Source organism: Lucilia cuprina, chromosome 5 (genome assembly GCF_022045245.1).
Source record: "Lucilia cuprina isolate Lc7/37 chromosome 5, ASM2204524v1, whole genome shotgun sequence".
NCBI classification, from domain to species: Eukaryota; Metazoa; Arthropoda; class Insecta; order Diptera; family Calliphoridae; genus Lucilia; species Lucilia cuprina.
Genome location: NC_060953.1, coordinates 49,681,556 through 49,703,343, shown reverse-complemented (window position 1 = coordinate 49,703,343; position 21,788 = coordinate 49,681,556). Strand labels below are relative to the sequence as shown.

At 26.6% G+C, this 21,788-nt stretch overlaps 1 protein-coding gene across 12 annotated transcripts in view; it reads left to right on the top strand.

The window, feature by feature from the left end:
* LOC111678401 (collagen alpha-1(XVIII) chain) overlaps nt 1-21,788 on the top strand; it is a 331,879-nt gene that overhangs the window by 181,759 nt on the left and 128,332 nt on the right. For all 12 annotated transcript variants that reach the window (XM_046953012.1, XM_046953011.1, XM_046953013.1 and 9 more), the window contains one exon: nt 1,178-1,342. In XM_046953012.1, coding sequence (XP_046808968.1) covers nt 1,178-1,342 — 165 coding nt within the window. The remainder of the gene's footprint in view (nt 1-1,177; nt 1,343-21,788) is intronic.

Genomic DNA, 21,788 nt, shown 5'->3' with positions numbered 1-21,788 from the left:
ACCCTGCCCACCATATAAAGTTCCCTTCAGAAAATGACTTCAAAATACAAGTATAACGATGAAATTCGTTGCAAGTAAGTTTCTTATAAGCACAAGTCTCACTAAAGAATTTTATGAGAACCAGTTCATAATTGACCCTAATTCCATATAAGATCCAATGCAGAAGTTAGTTTCTTACAAACCAAAATCTCGTAATAATATCAACCTCATATTTATATTCATTTTTGATGGTGAGTATATATAAATCGGTATAGTTGAATATAACACTTTTGCTTGTAACTTTTTATTTCACTACATGAAATGTTTAGATTTAATTTATGTTTAAATTAAAACTTTGATATTCCTGGGGACCAAAAGATACCCTATTTATATTAAAAAACTATTATAAATTTGTTACTCAAATTATTAGGAAATATGTATCTAAGCAGTTCTTTTATTTAATTTTAAATTAAATGAAAAAGGATTTAAAACTACAAGTATCCTTTTATTATAAATTTACTATGGCAATTTACTCCATTTACAAATCAACTTTTAAAAGGTAGCAATAAAATAGTAATAACATTAAACTTTTATTGTACACTTAAGATTTTTCTTATTTTTTTTTTTGCCAACATAAAATTTAAAAAAAAAATCTTGTTCTAAAGACTTTTGAAAACAAATTGAACATTAATCAAAATACGAAAAAAGGTACTTACTTATCACTAAGTAACGTTACAAAAGCATTTAAGACCAAATGATATTTTTTTGAAATAAAAAAGAAAAGAAAAAACATTGCCAGCAAAACGTCCACCTTCCTAAAATGATACAATAAAATACAAAAAATAAATAAATTGGAGAGCAAACAAAAAAAAAAAAAAAAACATGGAAACAAAAAATCAGAAATAAATATACAATATATAAAAGATAAAAAAGAACAAGAAATAACAACAACAGAAAAATATACAAAATATTGTTGTTGAACAAATTTTTCTTAAGATTGCTACAACTCTATTAATCCTTAAAAATAGGAAATGAAATATATTTTATGAAACAAATTGCTAACATCTACTTTTTTCTTCTTCTTCTCTCTCCCCTTTACAACCACATCCTTGCAAACGCACACACATGTAAATCCTCAACAACCTGAACAAATGTTAAATAATGATGGTGTGTGTTTTTGTGTGTTAAAAATAAATAGGAATCTTTAATGGGCAATTCAATGGGAGCATTGCGTAGCAGTTCACCAGGACCTAAAGGAGAGCCAGGCATTAAAGGTGAAATGGGCCGTAGTGGTGAAAGAGGTCAACCAGGACAAAAGGGTGAACGTGGTGATCCTGGCATGACGGGTGAAAAAGGTGATAGGGTAAGTATCATTAATATTAAACATACTACTTAGAGATTTGTAAATACAAATACATAAATTTTTCCTTGAATAACATATTTTGTGTATTTAAGAATGAATATAAATTAAAGATTTATACAACCACATACATAAACATACACATGATAAGCGTACATATGTACATGGTACAAATATCCATACTATAATAAATATGTTGTTTGTTAGAAATTAAAACACCCACACAAATGAAGGCAGTGTGAAGCAAAAGTGGTTTTTACATTTATATGATCTTGATAAAAAGATTTTTCTATTTATTTATAATTTTGGTTATTTATAGAAATTTTTTTGTAAATTTTCTCTTAAAAGCTAAAATTTTGTTAATTTTTCTGTTTTTTATATTTTTGGATAAATTTTCTGTCTTAAGGATATTTTCTCAAAATTTGCTTTCATAGAAAGAAATTTTTCTCTTAAATGAATTGATTTAAGAACAACTTTCATCATTCTCTTAAAGAAGATTTTTAATAAGTTTTCTCTTTAAAAGTATCTTTTTGAAATTTTCCTTTTTAATTGAGAATTTAAAAGGATCTTCTCTTCAAAGCAATTTTCTCTCTTCTAAGCTTTTCATACCTCCTTCGCGTTCTACGCTTCAAGTTAAGTGCGACGCTTTTGAAGCGTAATTTTTTTTTCTCTTTAAAATAATCTTTGATTCATTACTTTTAAAGGTCTTTTAATGAATTTTTCTTTAATTGGATTTTTTTAAGTTTCCTCTTAAAAACGACTTTCTCTTTTAATATGATATTATTAAAAGAGAAAGTTCTCTTCTCTTAAATTTTCTTCAAGCTAATAATAACTTTTTTATAGAAATTTTGTTTAATAAACATAAATTTAAAAAAATTCTAAGCGGATTCCTTTAATTATGAAAATTTAAATAAAAAAAATTTCGTTTTATTGTAAATTTTGATCGACACTGCTCAACGGTTTTCGAACTCACAAGTACCCCTACTCCATATGGCTTTACTAATGTGTATATAAACAAACTCATACTTTGATCAAGTACTCCATGATGTTGATGATGATGATTGTGTTCTACAATGTATAGTTGCGCGTGTGTATCCTCTATATACCAAAATATATGTATGTATAAAAGGGGTGTGTGTGAAAATAATTTCTGCTCTATTGATTACTTAATTGATTTGCAATAATAGATTTTGGATTTAAGAAACAAAATTTCCGTTTTTTTCCACTCTCTTTTTTTTAAACACCAACACAAACTACAACACACATGAACAAATATACAAAATAGTCTTACAATATGTTAAGTATGTATGTAGATGCAAACAGAGAGTGAGTGTGATGAGGGTTAACAAAATAAGTTTTCGAATTTCTGTTATTTTTATTTTTGTTCATTTCTTACCCAGGAGTATAGTTATTGACAAAAGCAAATAATATCCTTGATATACAAAATCTATAAATGTATATACGTATGTATGTGCATCGTTTGTATTAAAAGTATTTGTATTACTTCTCATTTTATACATTTTTTTTCTTTTCTTGAAAGTCATGATTAGCCAATTTCTATGACTTGATGAAATCTTAAATCCCTTCATTATGTGTGTGTTTAGTTTAGTTTTATTTCATTTCATTTAGTATGTTATTCTTTGCTTTTTGTTGTTTATCTTTTATATATTGTTCATTTCATTACTCCTTCTTGTTTTTAGATGTCTGAATTTGAAGTTAAGTAGCATGATTTGTAAAAGTTTCTCTCTGTATAATATGTATGTTAATAAAATCATATGTATAAATTAGAGTTTTTTTTCATTTCTTTTCTTTTGTATTAGATTCTTTAACATTTGTTCAAGTATTTGAAAGCTAGCTAAGTAATGTGTCATTATGATGTTTAAGTTTTAGATTATTATATTGAAAAATGACTGCTTAATGAGGAAGAATAAACATTACTTTTCATTTGTTATGCTATGTAAGAAATAATAATGAAAAATATTTTCATTAGGCTTTTGACTGCTTAATATGTGAAAATGAGAAAGAATAAAAATTTCTTAAGAATATAAGATAATTATTTTGTTTGTATAGATTCTTGTTGGAACTACTTATACGAGTATCATACTTATTAGTGTTAAATTTTCAGAAGTCCATGAACCATGGTTTATGGACTTTACGGTAGTCATGACTAGAGACTAGTATATAGTAAAGACTATAGATTATTGTATAGTCAAGACTATATACAATTCCACAGCAAGGCTATAATCAACGCTACAGACTATTCCATAGTCCATAGTCAAGTCAATAGACTATTCTATAGTCAGGTCCATAGACTATTCGATAGTAAAGTCTATAGACTATTCTATAGTCAAGTCAGTAGACGATTCTATAGTTACGACTATATACTATTCTATAGTGAAGACTATTCTATAATCAAGTCGTAAAACTATTATATGGTCAAGTCTGTATACTATTCTATAATCAATTTTTTAGACTATTTTATAGTCAAAACTATAGACTTTTCAATAGTCAAGCCTATAGACTATTCTATAGTCAAGTGTAGTCAAGTCTATAGACTATTCTATATTCAAGTTTATAGACTATCCTATAGTCAATTCTGTAGGATATTCTATAGTCAAGTGTATAGACTATTCTATAGTCACAGTCTACAGTCTACAGTCATTTCTGTAAACTATTATATAGTCAAGTTTATAGACTATTCTATATTCAAGTTTATAGACTATTCTATAGTTATGCCTATAGACTATTCTATAGTCAAGTCTATAGGCTATTCTATAGTCTAGTCTATAGACTATTCTACATTCAATATTATAGACTATTATATAGTCAATTCTGTAAATTATTCTCTAGTCAAGTCTATAGACTATTCTATAGTCAAGTCTAAATACTATTCTATATTCAAGTCTATATACTATTCCATAGTCAAGTCTATAGACTATTCTATAGTCAAGTCTGCAGACTATTCTATAGTCAAGTCTGTAGACTATTCTATAGTTATGTCTATAAACTATTCTATAGTCAAATTTATAGGCTATTCAATGTTCATGTCTATAGACTATTATATAGTCAAATCTATAGACTATTCAATAATCAAGTCTGCAGACTATTCTATCGTCCAGTCTGTAGACTATTCTATGGTCAAGTCTACAGGCTATCCTACAGCAGTTTCTGTAGACTATTATATTGTCAATTATATAGACAATTCTATAGTCAAGTTTATAGAATATTCTATAGTCAAGCTCATAGAATATTCTTCAGCCAAGAAAATGGACTATTCTTTAGAAAAGTCTGTAGACCATTCTATAGTCATACATTCTATAGTCATTTCTGAAGACTATTCTATAATTAGAGTTAAGTCAATAGACATTCTATAGTCAAGTCTATGCAATATATTATAGTCTAGTTTATAGACTATACTACAATCAAGACTATAGATTATTATATAGTCAAGACTACTATTAAGCTCTTAATTTAAATAGAAGCAATACTTTAGTGTTCTTTAATATAAAAAATAGTTAATTTCTGTATCCAGTGCATTTAAAAGCTATGAATTGGCCATTAGCAGATTAAACACTTCACTCAAAAGAAGAAAACAATCACAAAGATATACAAAACTTCAAAATCTACTCTCACAATTGTCAGTCGCCTAAATATATAAACACATGGTCACTTACTCAAACTAAGAAACCATATTTTATATCCTTCTAATCATAAAGGTAACAAGACAACAGTAATAAACTAAAAAAATAAAATCAAAGGATATTGCGTAATTGTCTAATAAGCGTATAAAAACTGGGGTATTTTTATATCATTTGCCATTTAACAGGGTGGAGGCGGGGGTGTAACACATGTGTACATATCCTTTTTTTATAGGAGACAAATAAACGTGTGTCGTTTTTTTTCTTCTTGCTGGTCCTTCATACTTGATGCCTGAATGACTAAATGGACAGACTAACAATTTAAGTTTCAAGGAACAAAAAAAAAAAAAAAAACAGAGCATAAAACCAATCATGGTTGAGTGGTAAGAATGAAAGTGCCAAACTTAAAGGAACAACAGAAACAAAAAAACTTTATTTCTTTTCTATAAGATTGTATATTCTTTTAAGTATATAACTGTCTGTCTGTTTGTTTGACATTGTGTGTGTGTTTTATGCTGTCTGTCTCTTTGTTCCACACTTTAGATTGAGATATTTGTTATTTTTTAGTAGTTTGCTGATGATTTTAAGTTGTTGCTTTGTTGTATGGGTTTTGCCTTCTGGGATTTGAATTTTTGTTGGCTTGCAACACATTTTACTTTTTTAGGACTTTTTTTTGAAAATGTTCTTTACGTAAAGTTTTTCTATACAACTTGTACATTTTTTGTATAACTTTTGCTGTACGATTTTTTTTATTTTTTGTTGTGCTGTCGTTAGGGATAATTTGGTAGTAGTTTTTTGCTATATATGTTTTTTTTTACTTCACATACACGTAATACCTCAATTCTACATGCTTAGGGATTTTTGGTTATATGTTTTGTAGCAGTAGTTGAACGAACAAAGGCTCACTTTTGAACTACTGTAATTTTTTTGGGGGGGTGTGTGCTAATGATACCATAATATTTAAATTTATAATGTTGTGAAAATTTTACCAATATTAGATTTAAGATGACAAACTTTCTTTGCTTAAAGTATGACATTAGTTTAAATATTTATGCCGTAACAAGTTCGCTCTTGGTTATTTTGATGTGATTTTCATCAAATATTTGATAGGTCTGAACGTACCTTTATATTTTTGCTTGGATAATATAAACATATTTGTCGACTAGCATTAGCTTCTCAAATAGTTCGCAGTATTTTGACTATCTTATAGTGATAATACTATAGTCTTTTGGCCATTCTGTAGTCTCTCGACCATTATACAGCGCAGAATAGGGCCTGATAGTGCCCTAAATGTATTTCGGATTTGATGTAGTGTTTATCTTCCGGATTTGATCCGGAAGATTTTAACCTAACATAAATACTGTACTGTATTAAGCTATTTAGTTACATATTTTGTTAGTTAGTTACACGCAGAGAAAAAAAAACATAGTTCGACATGATAACTATAACTAAACTATGTTCACTGTAACAATAAATTGTAATCAAAAGCATATAATTGTTATTCGATTGTCGTTACTGTAGTCATTTCCATCTACATGGCAATTATAAATCTGAGTATTATTCACTGAAACAAAATTATTTTTTCAATAACTAAATAATGGTAACAATGAAAACATATTATGTCATTAACAACCATTTAAACTTCCATTTAAGAATTATATGTTATGTTGTTATACGTTACATAACTACTATATGTTATGTTGTTATAAATAACCATTATATGTTATGTTGTTCTATGACACCTAACACAGATTAGTTTTTTTATCATAATATAGTCACGTATAACAAGCAATATTATAGTAGGTAAATAAAAATTATTATGATGAAATATTTCAACTGTATTTAATCATAATATAATATTTTAAAATTGTTACAATAACCATAATATATTTAGACTATAATCATAATTTTAATCATAAAATGTTGATCATAGAAGATGGTTACCACAATCATGTTTTTTTCTTTGCGTGTAGTTAAATAGTTATTTAGTTAGTTAGTTAGCTAGTAAGTTAGTTGGTTGGTTACTTAATTAGTTAATTATTTAGTTAGTTAATTAGTTAGTTAGTTATATAGTTAATTAGTTAAAAATTTAATTAGTTAATTAGTTAATTAGTTAGTTAGTTAGTTAGTTAGTTAGTTAGTTAGTTAGTTAGTTAGATAGTTAGTTAGTTAGTTAGTTAGTTAGTTAGTTAGTTAGTTAGTTAGTTAGTTAGTTAGTTAGTTAGATAGTTAGTTAGTTAGCTAGCTAGCTAGCTAGCTAGTTAGTTCGTTAGTTAGTTCGTTATTTAGTTAGTTAGTTCGTTATTTAGTTGAAAAGGAGAATGTTTCTCACATCTACATGTATCCTTAACATTATTTGGCACATCTTTGTCCTCTCAAAAATTTGCCGAAACATTAAAGCCATTACATACTTAATGTGTTTTCTAATAAAACTTTTTTTGGGACTAGGCCGAAAAAAATTATAATATTTTTATCCTTATGTTCCCAACATTGTTGAGAGAGGTGTTGCATTTCATTTTCTTTTTTTCACAGGATTTCAAAAATTTCTACTTTGTTCTCCACAACATCTTGTTGATGGCGTTACGCTTATAAATAAAAAGCAGTGTACATTCGTATATATAAGATCCTTATTCCGGGTTTTTTAATTTTTTTCTTTTATTGTAGAAATTTCCTTATTTTCTAGCTTTTGTTTTTCATTTTGCCTAACTGATGTAGCGTTTGACATCTAAATGTATACACGATATAAAAAGATGAAAACGAAAGAAGATTTATTTGACCTTTGTCACATTATTTATCTTACTTTGGTTTGAATTTTTATTTATTGCCTCGGCAACAACAAGAACGACACCATTCTCTACAAATAACCATGTATATATATTAAGTTTTATTCACGCTACAAAAATCTGCCCTAAGCTCCTATCCCATCCTCAATGTTTTTTGATACTGAATATTAACATGATGGTATTTGGAGGAAAGAACAGATGTTTGTTGTATTTCACGCATGGGAAAGTGGACTGATAAACAGTGTAGTTTTAAGGATATAGTTATGTATCACGCTCGTTAGAATTGAACGAAATATATTAGAATTTTTTCTTTTTAAAAGATATTTAAAGAGCATTAAGTTTAAAATTAAATTATTGTAGCTTTTACTGCAATCGACTTTTACTTGCCACAATATAATTTTTTCACCAATTTTATTTTATTTGTTCCATTTTAACTTTTAACAGCTGACAGTTATGGCCTCCAATCATTATTGTTTAACTTCAATATGTTTTTTGTGTAATTTTATTTTATTTTTTTGTAGGAAATGGAAGGGTTTGACAAGCCCCAGGCATACCAATTTTTAAGTAGACTGTAAATGGGATTTGTTTTTGTTGCTTCAGATGAATTTATATTGTGACCAAAATCGTCATCATATTTATTTTACTTTATTGTTGTTGTGACAACTAAAATAAAGGACAATAAAACATTAATGGAATTTATTTAAAATTTAATACGTATTTATTTACGATTTAAATTTTGCGAAAACCGAGATGAAAGGTCAAACATGTCAATCGTAGGAGCTGGGGTAACAATCAATTTAATTATTTAAATTAACGTTTTTATTATATGTAATTGGTAATATAATTCATACAGTTCTTGGGATATTTTATCCTTATATTTCCGATTCACAAGAAATATTATTAAATAATTGACTATAACAGATTACACCTATAACTCAGTCTACAGTCAAGTCTACAGTCTAGTCTAAAGTCTAGTCTATAGTCTAGTCTAAAGTTTAGTCTAAAGTAGAGTCTATAGACTAGTCAGTAGTCTAGTCTATAGTCTAGTCTCTAGTGTAGTCTATAGTCTAGTCTATAGTTTATAGTCTAGTCTATAGTTTATAGTCTAGTCTATAGTCTAGTCTATAGTCTGGTCTATAGTCTAGTCTATAGTCTAGTCTATAGTCTGGTCTATAGTCTAGTCTATAGTCTAGTCTATAGTCTAGTATACAGTCTAGTCAATAGTCTAGTCTATAGTCAAGTCTATAGTCAAGTCTATAGTCTAGTCTAGTCTATAGTCTAGTCTATAGTCTAGTATATAGTCTAGTCTATAGTCTAGTCTATAGTCTAGTCTATAGTCTAGTCTATAGTCTAGTCTAGTCTAGTCTATAGTCTAGTCTATAGTCTAGTCTATAGTCTAGTCTATAGTCTAGTCTATAGTCTAGTCTATAGTCTAGTCTATAGTCTAGTCTATAGTCTAGTCTATAGTCTAGTCTATAGTCTAGTCTATAGTCTAGTCTATAGTCTAGTCTATAGTCTAGTCTATAGTCTAGTCTATAGTCTAGTCTATAGTCTAGTCTATAGTCTAGTCTATAGTCTAGTCTATAGTCTAGTCTATAGTCTAGTCTATAGTCTAGTCTATAGTCTAGTCTATAGTCTAGTCTATAGTCTAGTCTATAGTCTAGTCTATAGTCTAGTCTATAGTCTAGTCTATAGTCTAGTCTATAGTCTAGTCTATAGTCTAGTCTATAGTCTAGTCTATAGTCTAGTCTATAGTCTAGTCTATAGTCTAGTCTATAGTCTAGTCTATAGTCTAGTCTATAGTCTAGTCTATAGTCTAGTCTAGTAGTCTATCTATATAGTCTAGTCTATAGTCTAGTCTATAGTCTAGTCTATAGTCTAGTCTATAGTCTAGTCTATATAGTCTAGTCTATAGTCTAGTCTATAGTCTAGTCTATAGTCTAGTCTATACTAGTCTATAGTCAATAGTCTAGTCTATAGTCTAGTCTATAGTCTAGTCTATAGTCTAGTCTATAGTCTAGTCTATAGTCTAGTCTATAGTCTAGTCTATAGTCTAGTCTATAGTCTAGTCTATAGTCTAGTCTATAGTCCTAGTCTATAGTCTAGTCTATAGTCTAGTCTATAGTCTAGTCTATAGTCTAGTCTATAGTCTAGTCTATAGTCTAGTCTATAGTCTAGTCTATAGTCTAGTCTATAGTCTAGTCTATAGTCTAGTCTATAGTCTAGTCTATAGTCTAGTCTATAGTCTAGTCTATAGTCTAGAGTCTATAGTCTAGTCTATATAGTCTAGTCTATAGTCTAGTCTATAGTCTAGTCTATAGTCTAGTCTATAGTCTAGCCTATAGTCTAGTCTATAGTGTCTAGTCTATAGTCTAGTCTATAGTCTAGTCTATAGTCTAGTCTATAGTCTAGTCTATAGTCTAGTCTATAGTCTAGTCTATAGTCTAGTCTATAGTCTAGTCTATAGTCTAGTCTATAGTCTAGTCTATAGTCTAGTCTATAGTCTAGTCTATAGTCTAGTCTATAGTCTAGTCTATAGTCTAGTCTATAGTCTAGTCTATAGTCTAGTCTATAGTCTAGTCTATAGTCTAGTCTATAGTCTAGTCTATAGTCTAGTCTATAGTCTAGTCTATAGTCTAGTCTATAGTCTAGTCTATAGTCTAGTCTATAGTCTAGTCTATAGTCTAGTCTATAGTCTAGTCTATAGTCTAGTCTATAGTCTAGTCTATAGTCTAGTCTATAGTCTAGTCTATAGTCTAGTCTATAGTCTAGTCTATAGTCTAGTCTATAGTCTAGTCTATAGTCTAGTCTATAGTCTAGTCTATAGTCTAGTCTATAGTCTAGTCTATAGTAAGTCTAGTCTCCTATAGTCTAGTCTATAGTCTAGTCTATAGTCTAGTCTATAGTCTAGTCTATAGTCTAGTCTATAGTCTAGTCTATAGTCTAGTCTATAGTCTAGTCTATAGTCTAGTCTATAGTCTAGTCTATTAGTCTTAGTCTATAGTCTAGTCTATAGTCTAGTCTATAGTCTAGTCTATAGTCTAGTCTATAGTCTAGTCTATAGTCTAGTCTATAGTCTAGTCTATAGTCTAGTCTATAGTCTAGTCTATAGTCTAGTCTATAGTCTAGTCTATAGTCTAGTCTATAGTCTAGTCTATAGTCTAGTCTATAGTCTAGTCTATAGTCTAGTCTATAGTCTAGTCTATAGTCTAGTCTATAGTCTAGTCTATAGTCTAGTCTATAGTCTAGTCTATAGTCTAGTCTATAGTCTAGTCTATAGTCTAGTCTATAGTCTAGTCTATAGTCTAGTCTATAGTCAAGTCTATAGTCTAGTCTATAGTCTAGTCTATAGTCTAGTCTAGTATATAGTCTAGTCTATAGTGTAGTCTATAGTCTAGTCTATAGTCTAGTCTATAGTCTAGTCTATAGTCTAGTCTATAGTCTAGTCTATAGTCTAGTCTATAGTCTAGTCTATAGTCTAGTCTATAGTCTAGTCTATAGTCTAGTCTATAGTCTAGTCTATAGTCTAGTCTATAGTCTAGTCTATAGTCTAGTCTATAGTCTAGTCTATAGTCTAGTCTATAGTCTAGTCTATAATCTAGTCTATAGTCTAGTCTATAGTCTAGTCTATAGTCTAGTCTATAGTCTAGTCTATAGTCTAGTCTATAGTCTAGTCTATAGTCTAGTCTATAGTCTAGTCTATAGTCTAGTCTATAGTCTAGTCTATAGTCTTAGTCTATAGTCTAGTCTATAGTCTAGTCTATAGTCTAGTCTATAGTCTAGTCTATAGTCTAGTCTATAGTCTAGTCTATAGTCTAGTCTATAGTCTAGTCTATAGTCTATAGTCTAGTCTATAGTCTAGTCTATAGTCTAGTCTATAGTCTAGTCTATAGTCTAGTCTATAGTCTAGTCTATAGTCTAGTCTATAGTCTAGTCTATAGTCTAGTCTATAGTCTAGTGTAAAGTTTAGTCTAAAGTAGAGTCTATAGTCTAGTCTATAGTCTTGTCTATAGACTAGTCAGTGGTCTAGTCTATAGTCTAGTCTCTAGTGTAGTCTATAGTCTAGTCTATAGTCTAGTCTATAGTATAGTCTATAGTCTAGTCTATAGTCTAGTCTATAGTCTAGTCTATAGTCTAGTCTATAGTCTAGTCTATAGTCTAGTCTATAGTCTAGTCTATAGTCTAGTCTATAGTCTAGTCTATAGTCTAGTCTATAGTCTAGTCTATAGTCTAGTCTATAGTCTAGTCTATTGTCTAGTCTATAGTCTAGTCTATAGTCTAGTCTATTGTCTAGTCTATAGTCTAGTCTATAGTCTAGTCTATAGTCTAGTCTATAGTCTAGTCTATAGTTAGTCTAGTCCATAGTCTAGTATAAAGTCTAGTCTATAGTCTAGTCTATAGTAGTCTAGTCTATAGTCTAGTCTATAGTCTAGTCTTTAGTCTAGTCTATAGTCTAGTCTATAGTCTAGTCTATAGTCTAGTCTATAGTCTAGTCTATAGTCTAGTCTATAGTCTAGTCTATAGTCTAGTCTATAGTCTAGTCTATAGTCTAGTCTATAGTCTAGTCTATAGTCTAGTCTTAGTCTAGTCTATAGTCTAGTCTATAGTCTAGTCTATAGTCTAGTCTATAGTCTAGTCTATAGTCTAGTCTATAGTCTAGTCTATAATCTAGTCTATAGTCTAGTTTACAGTCTAGTCTATAATGTAGTATACATTCTAGTATATAGTCTGCTCTATAGGCTTGTCAATAGTCTAATTGATTGTCTAGTGTTTGGTCTATACTTTAGTATATAGTCCAATTTTTCTACATTTATTTAGTACACCCACCTTAATGCTCTCAATAGATTCTAAAGTTTTTTGTACACTCTCCAGCAGGCATGGGGGTAATGATTATACAAAGTAATTTATTACTCGGCAAATTACAATTATTTGTAGTGTACTATTGAGCAATAACCTATTATAATATTTTTCATTTTAATTGAAGTTTTAATTGCAATTAAAAATAATTGTAATTAGCAAAACTTCAATTACAATTACTTCAAATGTAATTGTAACTGAAAATGCAATAATTTTCCCCTTGCCTGCTTTCTAGTATTCTATTGACCTTGATTTCGGTTATGCATTAAATTTTTCTATTAATTGTTTATTAAAAACTTTCTTATTATCAAAAATTTTTCTTCAATTGTGCAAAAGTCAATGACAATTCTATGAATTTGTCTAGGTTGCAATATAATATTTGTTGCATTCAACTTGTCAGTAATACACATAACACTTGAAAAACTGTACTTTAAACATAATAAAATTTATTATATTTTCAAGTATTGTTGATAAAAAAGACTTTTAAATTCACATTCAAATAAACTTTTGTTTATATTTTCACACAAAAAAAAAGACATTTTAATAAACTTATTGTGGTAGAAGAATATTTAGTTTTAAAACACCATAAAAAGGTGCTTGAATTTTATTGTCATTATTGTTATTGAAAAGTAAACAAAAAAACTTTCTCTAAAATGTCAAACTTTTTTGACAAAAAAAAACTAACAATTCTTGCTTTCTATATTAAATTAAGAAATATGTTGCTGTCTGTTTGCCATAAAAACGGAAAATTTCTGTTAAAGATAGAAATGTCAAAGGTTATCAATGAGTTGGAAAACATTTTATGTTTTCTATATTTTATTTGTTTAAATAAGTTATAAATGACTTTCAAAGCCAGTTGGTTGGCTGCTTGCTTGCTTGCTCTTTGTAGTGACTGTTCCCCAAAAAATATGTTTAATCAGGCATAAAGACACAATTTAATGGTATTGAATATTTAAGTAATTACCTATAATTTCTGTTTTCGTTTACTGATTGTAAATTATATTTTAATGAAACTTTACGTTTATACAAATATCCATTGAATGGTTCATTTAGTTAATCAGTTCTCTTTACTCGTCGAATACTGACAAAATACTAATAGAACGTAAGGACAATTATCCATAACGGAGTATTAAAACATTAGAGAACATTAAGTGCTAGTTAATCAACTGAATAATTAATGAAATGTACAAAATGTTTATTAACAAATTCTAACTTTGCTATAATAACTTCTTTGGTTTTAGTATTTTTCCTAGATGATTAGAGTTTATATGAATGTTAATTACAAAGGACTATTTATATGGTAAACAAATATACGATATGTATCTATATCGTTTAATAAGCATATAGTTTATAAAGAATTTTGTCGTAAATATTCTCTTAAAAGGAATTTTTCTCAAAAATTTTCTATTAGAAGAGAATTTTGTCGAAAAAATTAAAATTTTGTGGAAAATTTTCAAGAGAAGAAAAATTTAAAAAAGCTAATAAAACCTCTTTTCACTGCCTTTTCATAATAATTTTAAGTCATTGTTTTAACACGATTATGTCATTGGAGGCAAATTCTTTTTACAAATAGGGAGTTATTCTCACTTACAAATAGGGAGTTAAAAAAGTACTTGCAATTTCTCTTACAAAGAAGTTGTTTAGCAAGTTGTTTTATTTTTTAATAATTAAAAAAATCATCTACTTACTATCCAGGGACTTCGGTTTGTTAGTTAAATGTTCTATAAAAATATGTAATATTGTTTTCGATTTTTTTGAAAAAATTTAGATTTTTTATAAAAAAAAACTTTTTTTTTGAAAATTTTCTACAAAAAAGATAATTTTTTAAACATTTTGTAAAAAGAGAAATTTCTCGAATTTTTTCAAAATTTAAAATGAGAGATTTCTGGAAAGTTTTCTACAAAAAGAGAATTTTTCGAAAATTTTTGTAAAAAGAGAAATTTTTCGAATTGTTTCAAAATTAAAAACAGAGATTTCTTGAAAATTTTCTATAAAAAAAAAACTTTTTAAAACTTTTTCCAAAATAGAATTTTTTTTTAAATTTTCTTAAAAAGAGAGATTTCAAGAATTTTTTTTTATAAAAGGAAAATTTTGTCTAAAATATTTTATAAAAAAATAAATTTTCTATAAAAAATTAAATATATCAAAAAATTTCCATAAAATTGTTCTATAAAAATATATATATTGTTTTCGAAATTTTTTAAAAAATTGAGATTTTTTTTTATAAAAAAGATAATTTTTTGAAAATTTTCTATAAAATAATAATTTTTTGAAAATTTTCTATAAAAAGATCACTTTTTGAAAATTTTCTAAAAAAAGATAATTTATTGAAAATTTTCTTAAAAAGAAAGATTTCTCGAAGTTTTTTGAAATAAAAAGAAATGAGATTTCTTGAAAACTTTCTACAAAAAGATAATTTTTGGAAAATTTTGATTGATTTGTCAACATTGATGAGATTTGTCAACATTTTTCTATAAAAAAGAACTATTTTTTTTGGACAATTTTTTTTAAAAAGAGAGATTTCTCTTTTATATAAAATTAAAATTTTTTCTAAAATGTTTTATATAAAAAATAAATTTTCTTGAAAATTTTCTAAAAAAAAAAATTAGAAAAAATTTATAAAAAAATTTCCGTAAAAAGAAAATTTTCTATAAAATTTTATCCAACATTTCCTATGAAAGAGAATTTTCTATTAAAAAGAAAATTTTTTATAAAAATAAAATTAATTTTCATGAAAATTTTCTCTTAAAAAAGATTTTTATCAAAAAATTTCTATAAAAAGAATTTTTTTTAATTTCTTATAAAAGAATGAATTGTTTCTAAATTTTTTCATAATCAGATTATTTTTTTTTCGGAAAAAGAGAATTTTTTTGAAAATTTCTAAAAAAAAATTCTTATAAATTTTAAAAAAATATATATTTTTTTTAAATTTTCCATGAAAAGAAAGAAATTTCTTTTGTAAATGTTCCATAAAAAGGAAATTTGCTGAAAATAACGAATTTTGAGAAAATTTTCTATTGGAAGAAAAAGAACATTTTTATACCCTACACAATTATAATGGGGAGGGTATTATACGTTTGTGCTGATGTTTGTAACATACAAAAATATTGGTCCAATACCCACCTTAAAGTATACCGATCGATTCAGAATCATTTTTTGAGTCGATTAAGACATGTCCGTCCGTCTGTCCGGCTGGCTGGCTGGCTGTCCATGTAAACCCTGTGCGCAAGGTACAGGCCGCAATTTTCAAGATAATTTGATGAAATTTGGACCAAGCATGTTTTTTGGCACAAGGACGAAGCCTATTGAAAATAGTTGAAATCGGTCCATTATTTCACCTAGCCCCCATACAACCGTACCTCCCGATTTGAACTTTTTATGCTATAATTACGTCAAATATTCTGCTATCTCTCTAAAAATTGGCACAAATAAGTTTTATATAAGTATAAATGATACTGCAGATTTTCGTAAGGATCGGCCTATATTTGACCCTAGCTCCCATTTGTATCGCAATGAAACTCAACGAAACTAACTGTTTTTTAGAAATATATCCTTTTCCCAAATTTACCGAGGATCGGGCCATATTTGACCTATATAAAGCCTCATTTAGAAATTTTAGTTTTTTTATCAATAAATGGCTTAAATACTTTGGAATTATGGTAATATTCAACATAAAACTTTCTTTACAAAAAATAAAAATTTTATAAAAGTAAAAATTGTAAAAATATACTCATGGTGTAGGGTATTATATGGTCGGCCATGCCCGACTATACTCTTCTACTTGTTAAAAATAGAATGGAACATTTTTATGGAGAGAGATAATTATAAAAAATTAAAAAAATGCTATTTCTTTAGCTAATTTGTGTTTATTTTTATAATTAAATTAAAATATTAATTCAAAAACCAAAATTTAATTTTTTGCACTTTTTTTTTAAATAAACACTTAATAATCTTAAATATTTAATACAATTTAATTAGAATATTAAAATCTGTTAATTATAAAGTATTTACTTTTGAAAAAAAAAACAATAGAAATCATAATAGTAATAATAATAACAATAACAATAAGTTGGCTTATAAATAAATTGAAATACAAATATTTTGGTTTCAAATGTTAATAAAACATAAAATTTTGTGTAAACTAAAACAGAAGAAGTATACTTATTATAATTTCTTAAAATAGCATAAGAAAACAACACTATACCATAAAAGAGCAATTTTCTATAATACTTACTATTTTTCAATTTCAAAAATTTTAATTAAGTTATAAAGAAGTTTTATTAAAAACCCTAATAGTAGTAAACCAAGAAAATCATTATTATATACAATGTTTACAAAGTTTCCATTATATTTAATGCATTTGAAGTAGAAGTTCATATTAAAAAGATTTTTAGTTTTTCTACCAAATAATCCTTTAATGTTTTTTTCATAACATATAATTATATATTAGTAGACTTGTATTGTTTTGTGTTGTAGGAGTAACTTCCCCTTTTGTGTGGTAAACTAAATATACATTTTCTATTTTCAAACATGAATATTATTTTAAAATTTAATAAACTCTAAGGCATTTTAATGTTTTTATTGTATTATTGTTATATGTATATTAAAGTAAATAAGTATGTGTATTTTAAAGTTTGTACGTATGTATGTATTGAAGGTAAACATATGTACTGTGTGCACATTTATATTAGAAAGGATTTAAATATTAATGATAATATTAAAAATAAATTCTCAATAAATTTAAAAAAATGTTCAACAAAATTTAAGAATATATTTGATTATAAAGTGAATAAAAAGTGAAAATTTTACATTCGGCTGTACCGAAACTTATATTTCCACTATCAAACTGTATGTTCAATTTTTAAACCGTGAGCGTATGAGTAATTTTCTAAATAGGATCCATATATGCGTCAATTCTGATTCTCAATTATAGATCGATTCTCAAAAAAAAAAAAAAAAATGGTAGAAAGATTTCAGCTTATATGAAACTTATTTTTGTCGAATTTCATCGCTATACTAGTATTTGTAAAACAGTTTATGCGGTTTATTGGAGGTCCACTTGTATGGTATCGATATTGCCAATTTTTAATACCAAATAAACCTTATCAATAGAGTATCAACTGTCTAGCTCTTCGCGATTTCAATATACAAACGGACGGATATGGCTAGATTGTCTTAGAATTTAATGTAGACCCAGAATATATATACTTTTGTTGGTCTGTGATCAATATTTCAAAAATTTGCTTTAAAAAGTTATAATTTCGGAAATTTTGAGATAAAAAGTGTAATTTATTCATCATTTTGACAAAAAGAGTTTTGGACTCCAGGACTCTTTTTCTTGTTTTTTGATAAAAAAATAATTTTATCCAATATTTTTTTTTTTTTAAAGTTCTCTTGAAGTTTTTTTTATAAAAAGAGAATTTTCTCGAAGTTTTTCTATAAAAAAAGAATTTTCTCGAAACATTTCTATAAAATGAGAATATTCTTGAAAAATGTCTATAAAAAGACAATTTTCAGAGATATTTTTTTTATAAAAATATAATTTACTCGAAATTTCTATCGCAAGAGTATTTCTATAAAAAGAGAATTTTCTCGAAAAATGTCTATAAAAAGAAATTTTCTATAAAAAGATAATTTTTCAAAAAATGTCTATAAAAAGACATTCGAAATTTTGTTTAAGGAAAAGAGAAGTTTCTCTCAAAGAAACATTTTCCTTGATATTTTCTATTAAGAGGGAATCTTTTCGAAAATTTCCTATAAAAAGAGAATTTTCGGGGATTTTTTTTTATAAAAAGAGAATTTATTTGGAAATTTCTATCGCAAGAGTATTTCTATAAAAAGAAAATTTTCTCGAAAAATTTCTACAAAAAGACAATTTCCTCGAAATTTTGTTTAAGAAAAAGAGAAGTTTCTCTCAAAAAACATTTTCCCTCATATTTTCTATTAAAAGAGAAACTTTTCGAAAATTTTCTTTTAAAAGAGAACTTACTTAGAAATTTCTATCGCAAGAGTATTTTCTTGGAATTTTCTGTATAATTTTTTTGATTTTCTATAAAAATATCTATAAATATTTCTAAAACGTGAATTTTTTGTGAAAGAGTATATTTTTCCCTAGTTGAAATTATTTCTCTGATATTTATAGTTAAAAGTGAAAATTTTCTTAAAAAAAAAACATATTTTTTCTTTAAATTTTCTATAAAAAAAGATTTTTCTTTTTATAGAACTTTTCTATAAAAAGAAAATTATTTTAAAGAAGACAAATTTCTATAGAAATTTTTCAATTTTCTATAAAAAAAATAACCAGAAATTTTTTATATAAGAGAAGTTTTTTTTTCAAAATGTTAAAAAAAGATAATTTTCTCAAAAATTTTTAATAGAAAGAAATTTTTCTCTAAGATATTCTATTAAAAGAGAATTTTTGTGAAGATTTTCTAGAAAAAGAGAATTTGCTCATAAATTTCTATAAAAAGGGTATGTTCTCGAAAACTTTCTTTAATACATGTATTTTCTCGAAACATCTATTTTCTTAAATAAAATATATTTTTTAAATTATCTTTAAAAAGAAAATTTTTTTAAAGACCACTTATGCTAATGAACAAGTTGTGCAAATTTTTTATTAAAAGAGAAATTTTCAAAGATTTTATAAAAAAGAGAAAATTTAAAAAATTATATTCTCTGTAAAATCATAACTTATCTATGGTTGTAATGCTATAAATTTTTTTTAAAATATTTTAGTTATATAACTTAATGCTAACCTTCCTCCTTCTTTTCATAGCTTCTATTAAACGTGTTTAATCCCCTACAAAAAGTTTTCTTCTTTACATCTGCATAAAACCATCAACATATTAATTTTAAGCCCTTACTTTGTATATATTTCTCCATATTTAAGATATAAAAGATAAAAGATGTCAACACCTACACCAATTTATTCGATACACCACAACACTCTAGATAAATATCACTAGAGTAAAGCAGCGTTAACAAACAATGTTCATTCGTATCTCAGGATTTTTACACTCTGCCATATCTTACTTTATTTTAAAGCATGAATATACATGCATAAAAAAGTATAATATAATGTTAAATAAAGTTTAAATTATGTACCTTTATTTAAGCTGATTTTTGTTGTTATGAGACGTATAAACTAAATAATATTTAATAATATAAGGTAGAGAAGATTTCTACCTTGATACCAAATTGTAAATATTTGTTTTATAAATCAAAAAAAATTTCCCTTTAAACTACCTTCGTTTTTAAAACCATTAACGTTAAACTTTAAATTATGAGCATATACACACACATACATAGGATGTATGTCAATATTGGGTAAAAAGGTTTTATTCTTTTGAATAATTTTCTACTTTCTCCTAACTTTAACACTAATTCCCTTTACTTTGGATTAAAATCTCAACACGTGTCTCTGTAAATTGTAAACCTTTTAACTTTTTCATAAATTCTTAAGTCAAAACTGACACTTTATTACATTTGATTTTTTGCGTTTTTTTTTAATGTAATCTATTTGACATTTGATTTTAATAGTGAGGCCAATGAAGGTATTAAAAAAAAGTATTTTTTTCAAATAAGTTTTATATTATTAAGTGCACTCAAAGTAACTTTCGTAATAGTCTTTTCAAATTGTTTTATTTATTCATTACTATGAAAAGTCTTTAGAAGTTTTTGCAAGAGAAACTGTTTATAAATTTCATTTACAATTTTTTACATACAATTTACATTTAAATGTCAACGGTTTGTATTTTGTTTTTACAATTTTATTTAGTTGTTTATTCTCGGAAATTGAAAAATTGCTTAATTTAAAATATGCGAATAAAATAGAGTATTTGGTATAATGGATGCTTCTTTTAATTTATAATATGTATGACAGGTTATAAATTATATGTCAATTAATTACGATAATTAATTTAAGTCATTCTGCGACATTCACTTAAGACAAAGTGTCACTTGACTATAGATTAGATTATAGACTAGACTGTAGACTAGACTACAGACTAGACTATAGACTAGACTATAAACTAGACTAAAGACTAGACTAAAGACTAGACTATAGACTAGACTATAGACTAGACTATAGACTAGCCTATAGACTAGACTATAGACTAGACTATAGACTAGACTATAGACTAGACTATAGACTAGACTATAGACTAGACTATAGACTAGACTATAGACTAGACTATAGACTAGACTATAGACTAGACTATAGACTAGACTATAGACTAGACTATAGACTAGACTATAGACTAGACTATAGACTAGGCTATAGACTAGACTCTAGATTAAAATATAGACTAGATATTACTAGACTAGACTATAAACTAAAGTAAGCTGTAGACTGGACTATAAACTGGGCTATAAGTTATAGACTATGCAATACTAGTCTACAGACTAGGCTTTGTACTAGAATATACATAAAAAATAATTGAAATATATTTTTTTTTAATTTTCAAAAATAACCTTAATTTTTTTTTTTTAATTTCAATGACAATAATCTTTTATTGCGAGAATTTTAACCCCTTACATTTGGTTTACTTGTTTTCTACATTTACTAATTTCATTAATAGAGATAAACTTTTCAACAATTTCAACATAAATTTTCTTTCTTTAAATATTTTTCCATATTTCTATTAACAACAACACAAATGACCAATTTGTTTTAGAAAATGTTTGCTTAAGTGATTCCAGTTAAGAGCAAGAGTGGTAGAGAAAAACTTTTTGCAGGAAACTTGGTAATAAAAGTGAAATGAATTTATAATTCTACTTTAGCATACATATGTATGTAAATGGAAAGGAATGCAGAATGAATGAGTAAAGTGAAAAAAACAAACTTATTTACCATATATTTAACATAAATAGGTACAAAACAAAATGAAAGAATAAATGAGTGAATGACTGGACACTTTTTGCCCATAAACTAAAAACTCATTAATTATTCATTAGAAGTTATTGTAGCTAAACTCTGAACTACTACTTGCTACTACTACTGCTAATGCTGCTTGCTATTGCTACTAAATGATATTACCTTCACTCAAAACATATATAGATAAACACATACAAACATACATCTAACTATTCAATTTCTAACAGTTGTTATAATAACATTATTGAAATACAGTTACGGTACGAGAGTAAATTTTTAAGGTACTAAAACTATAT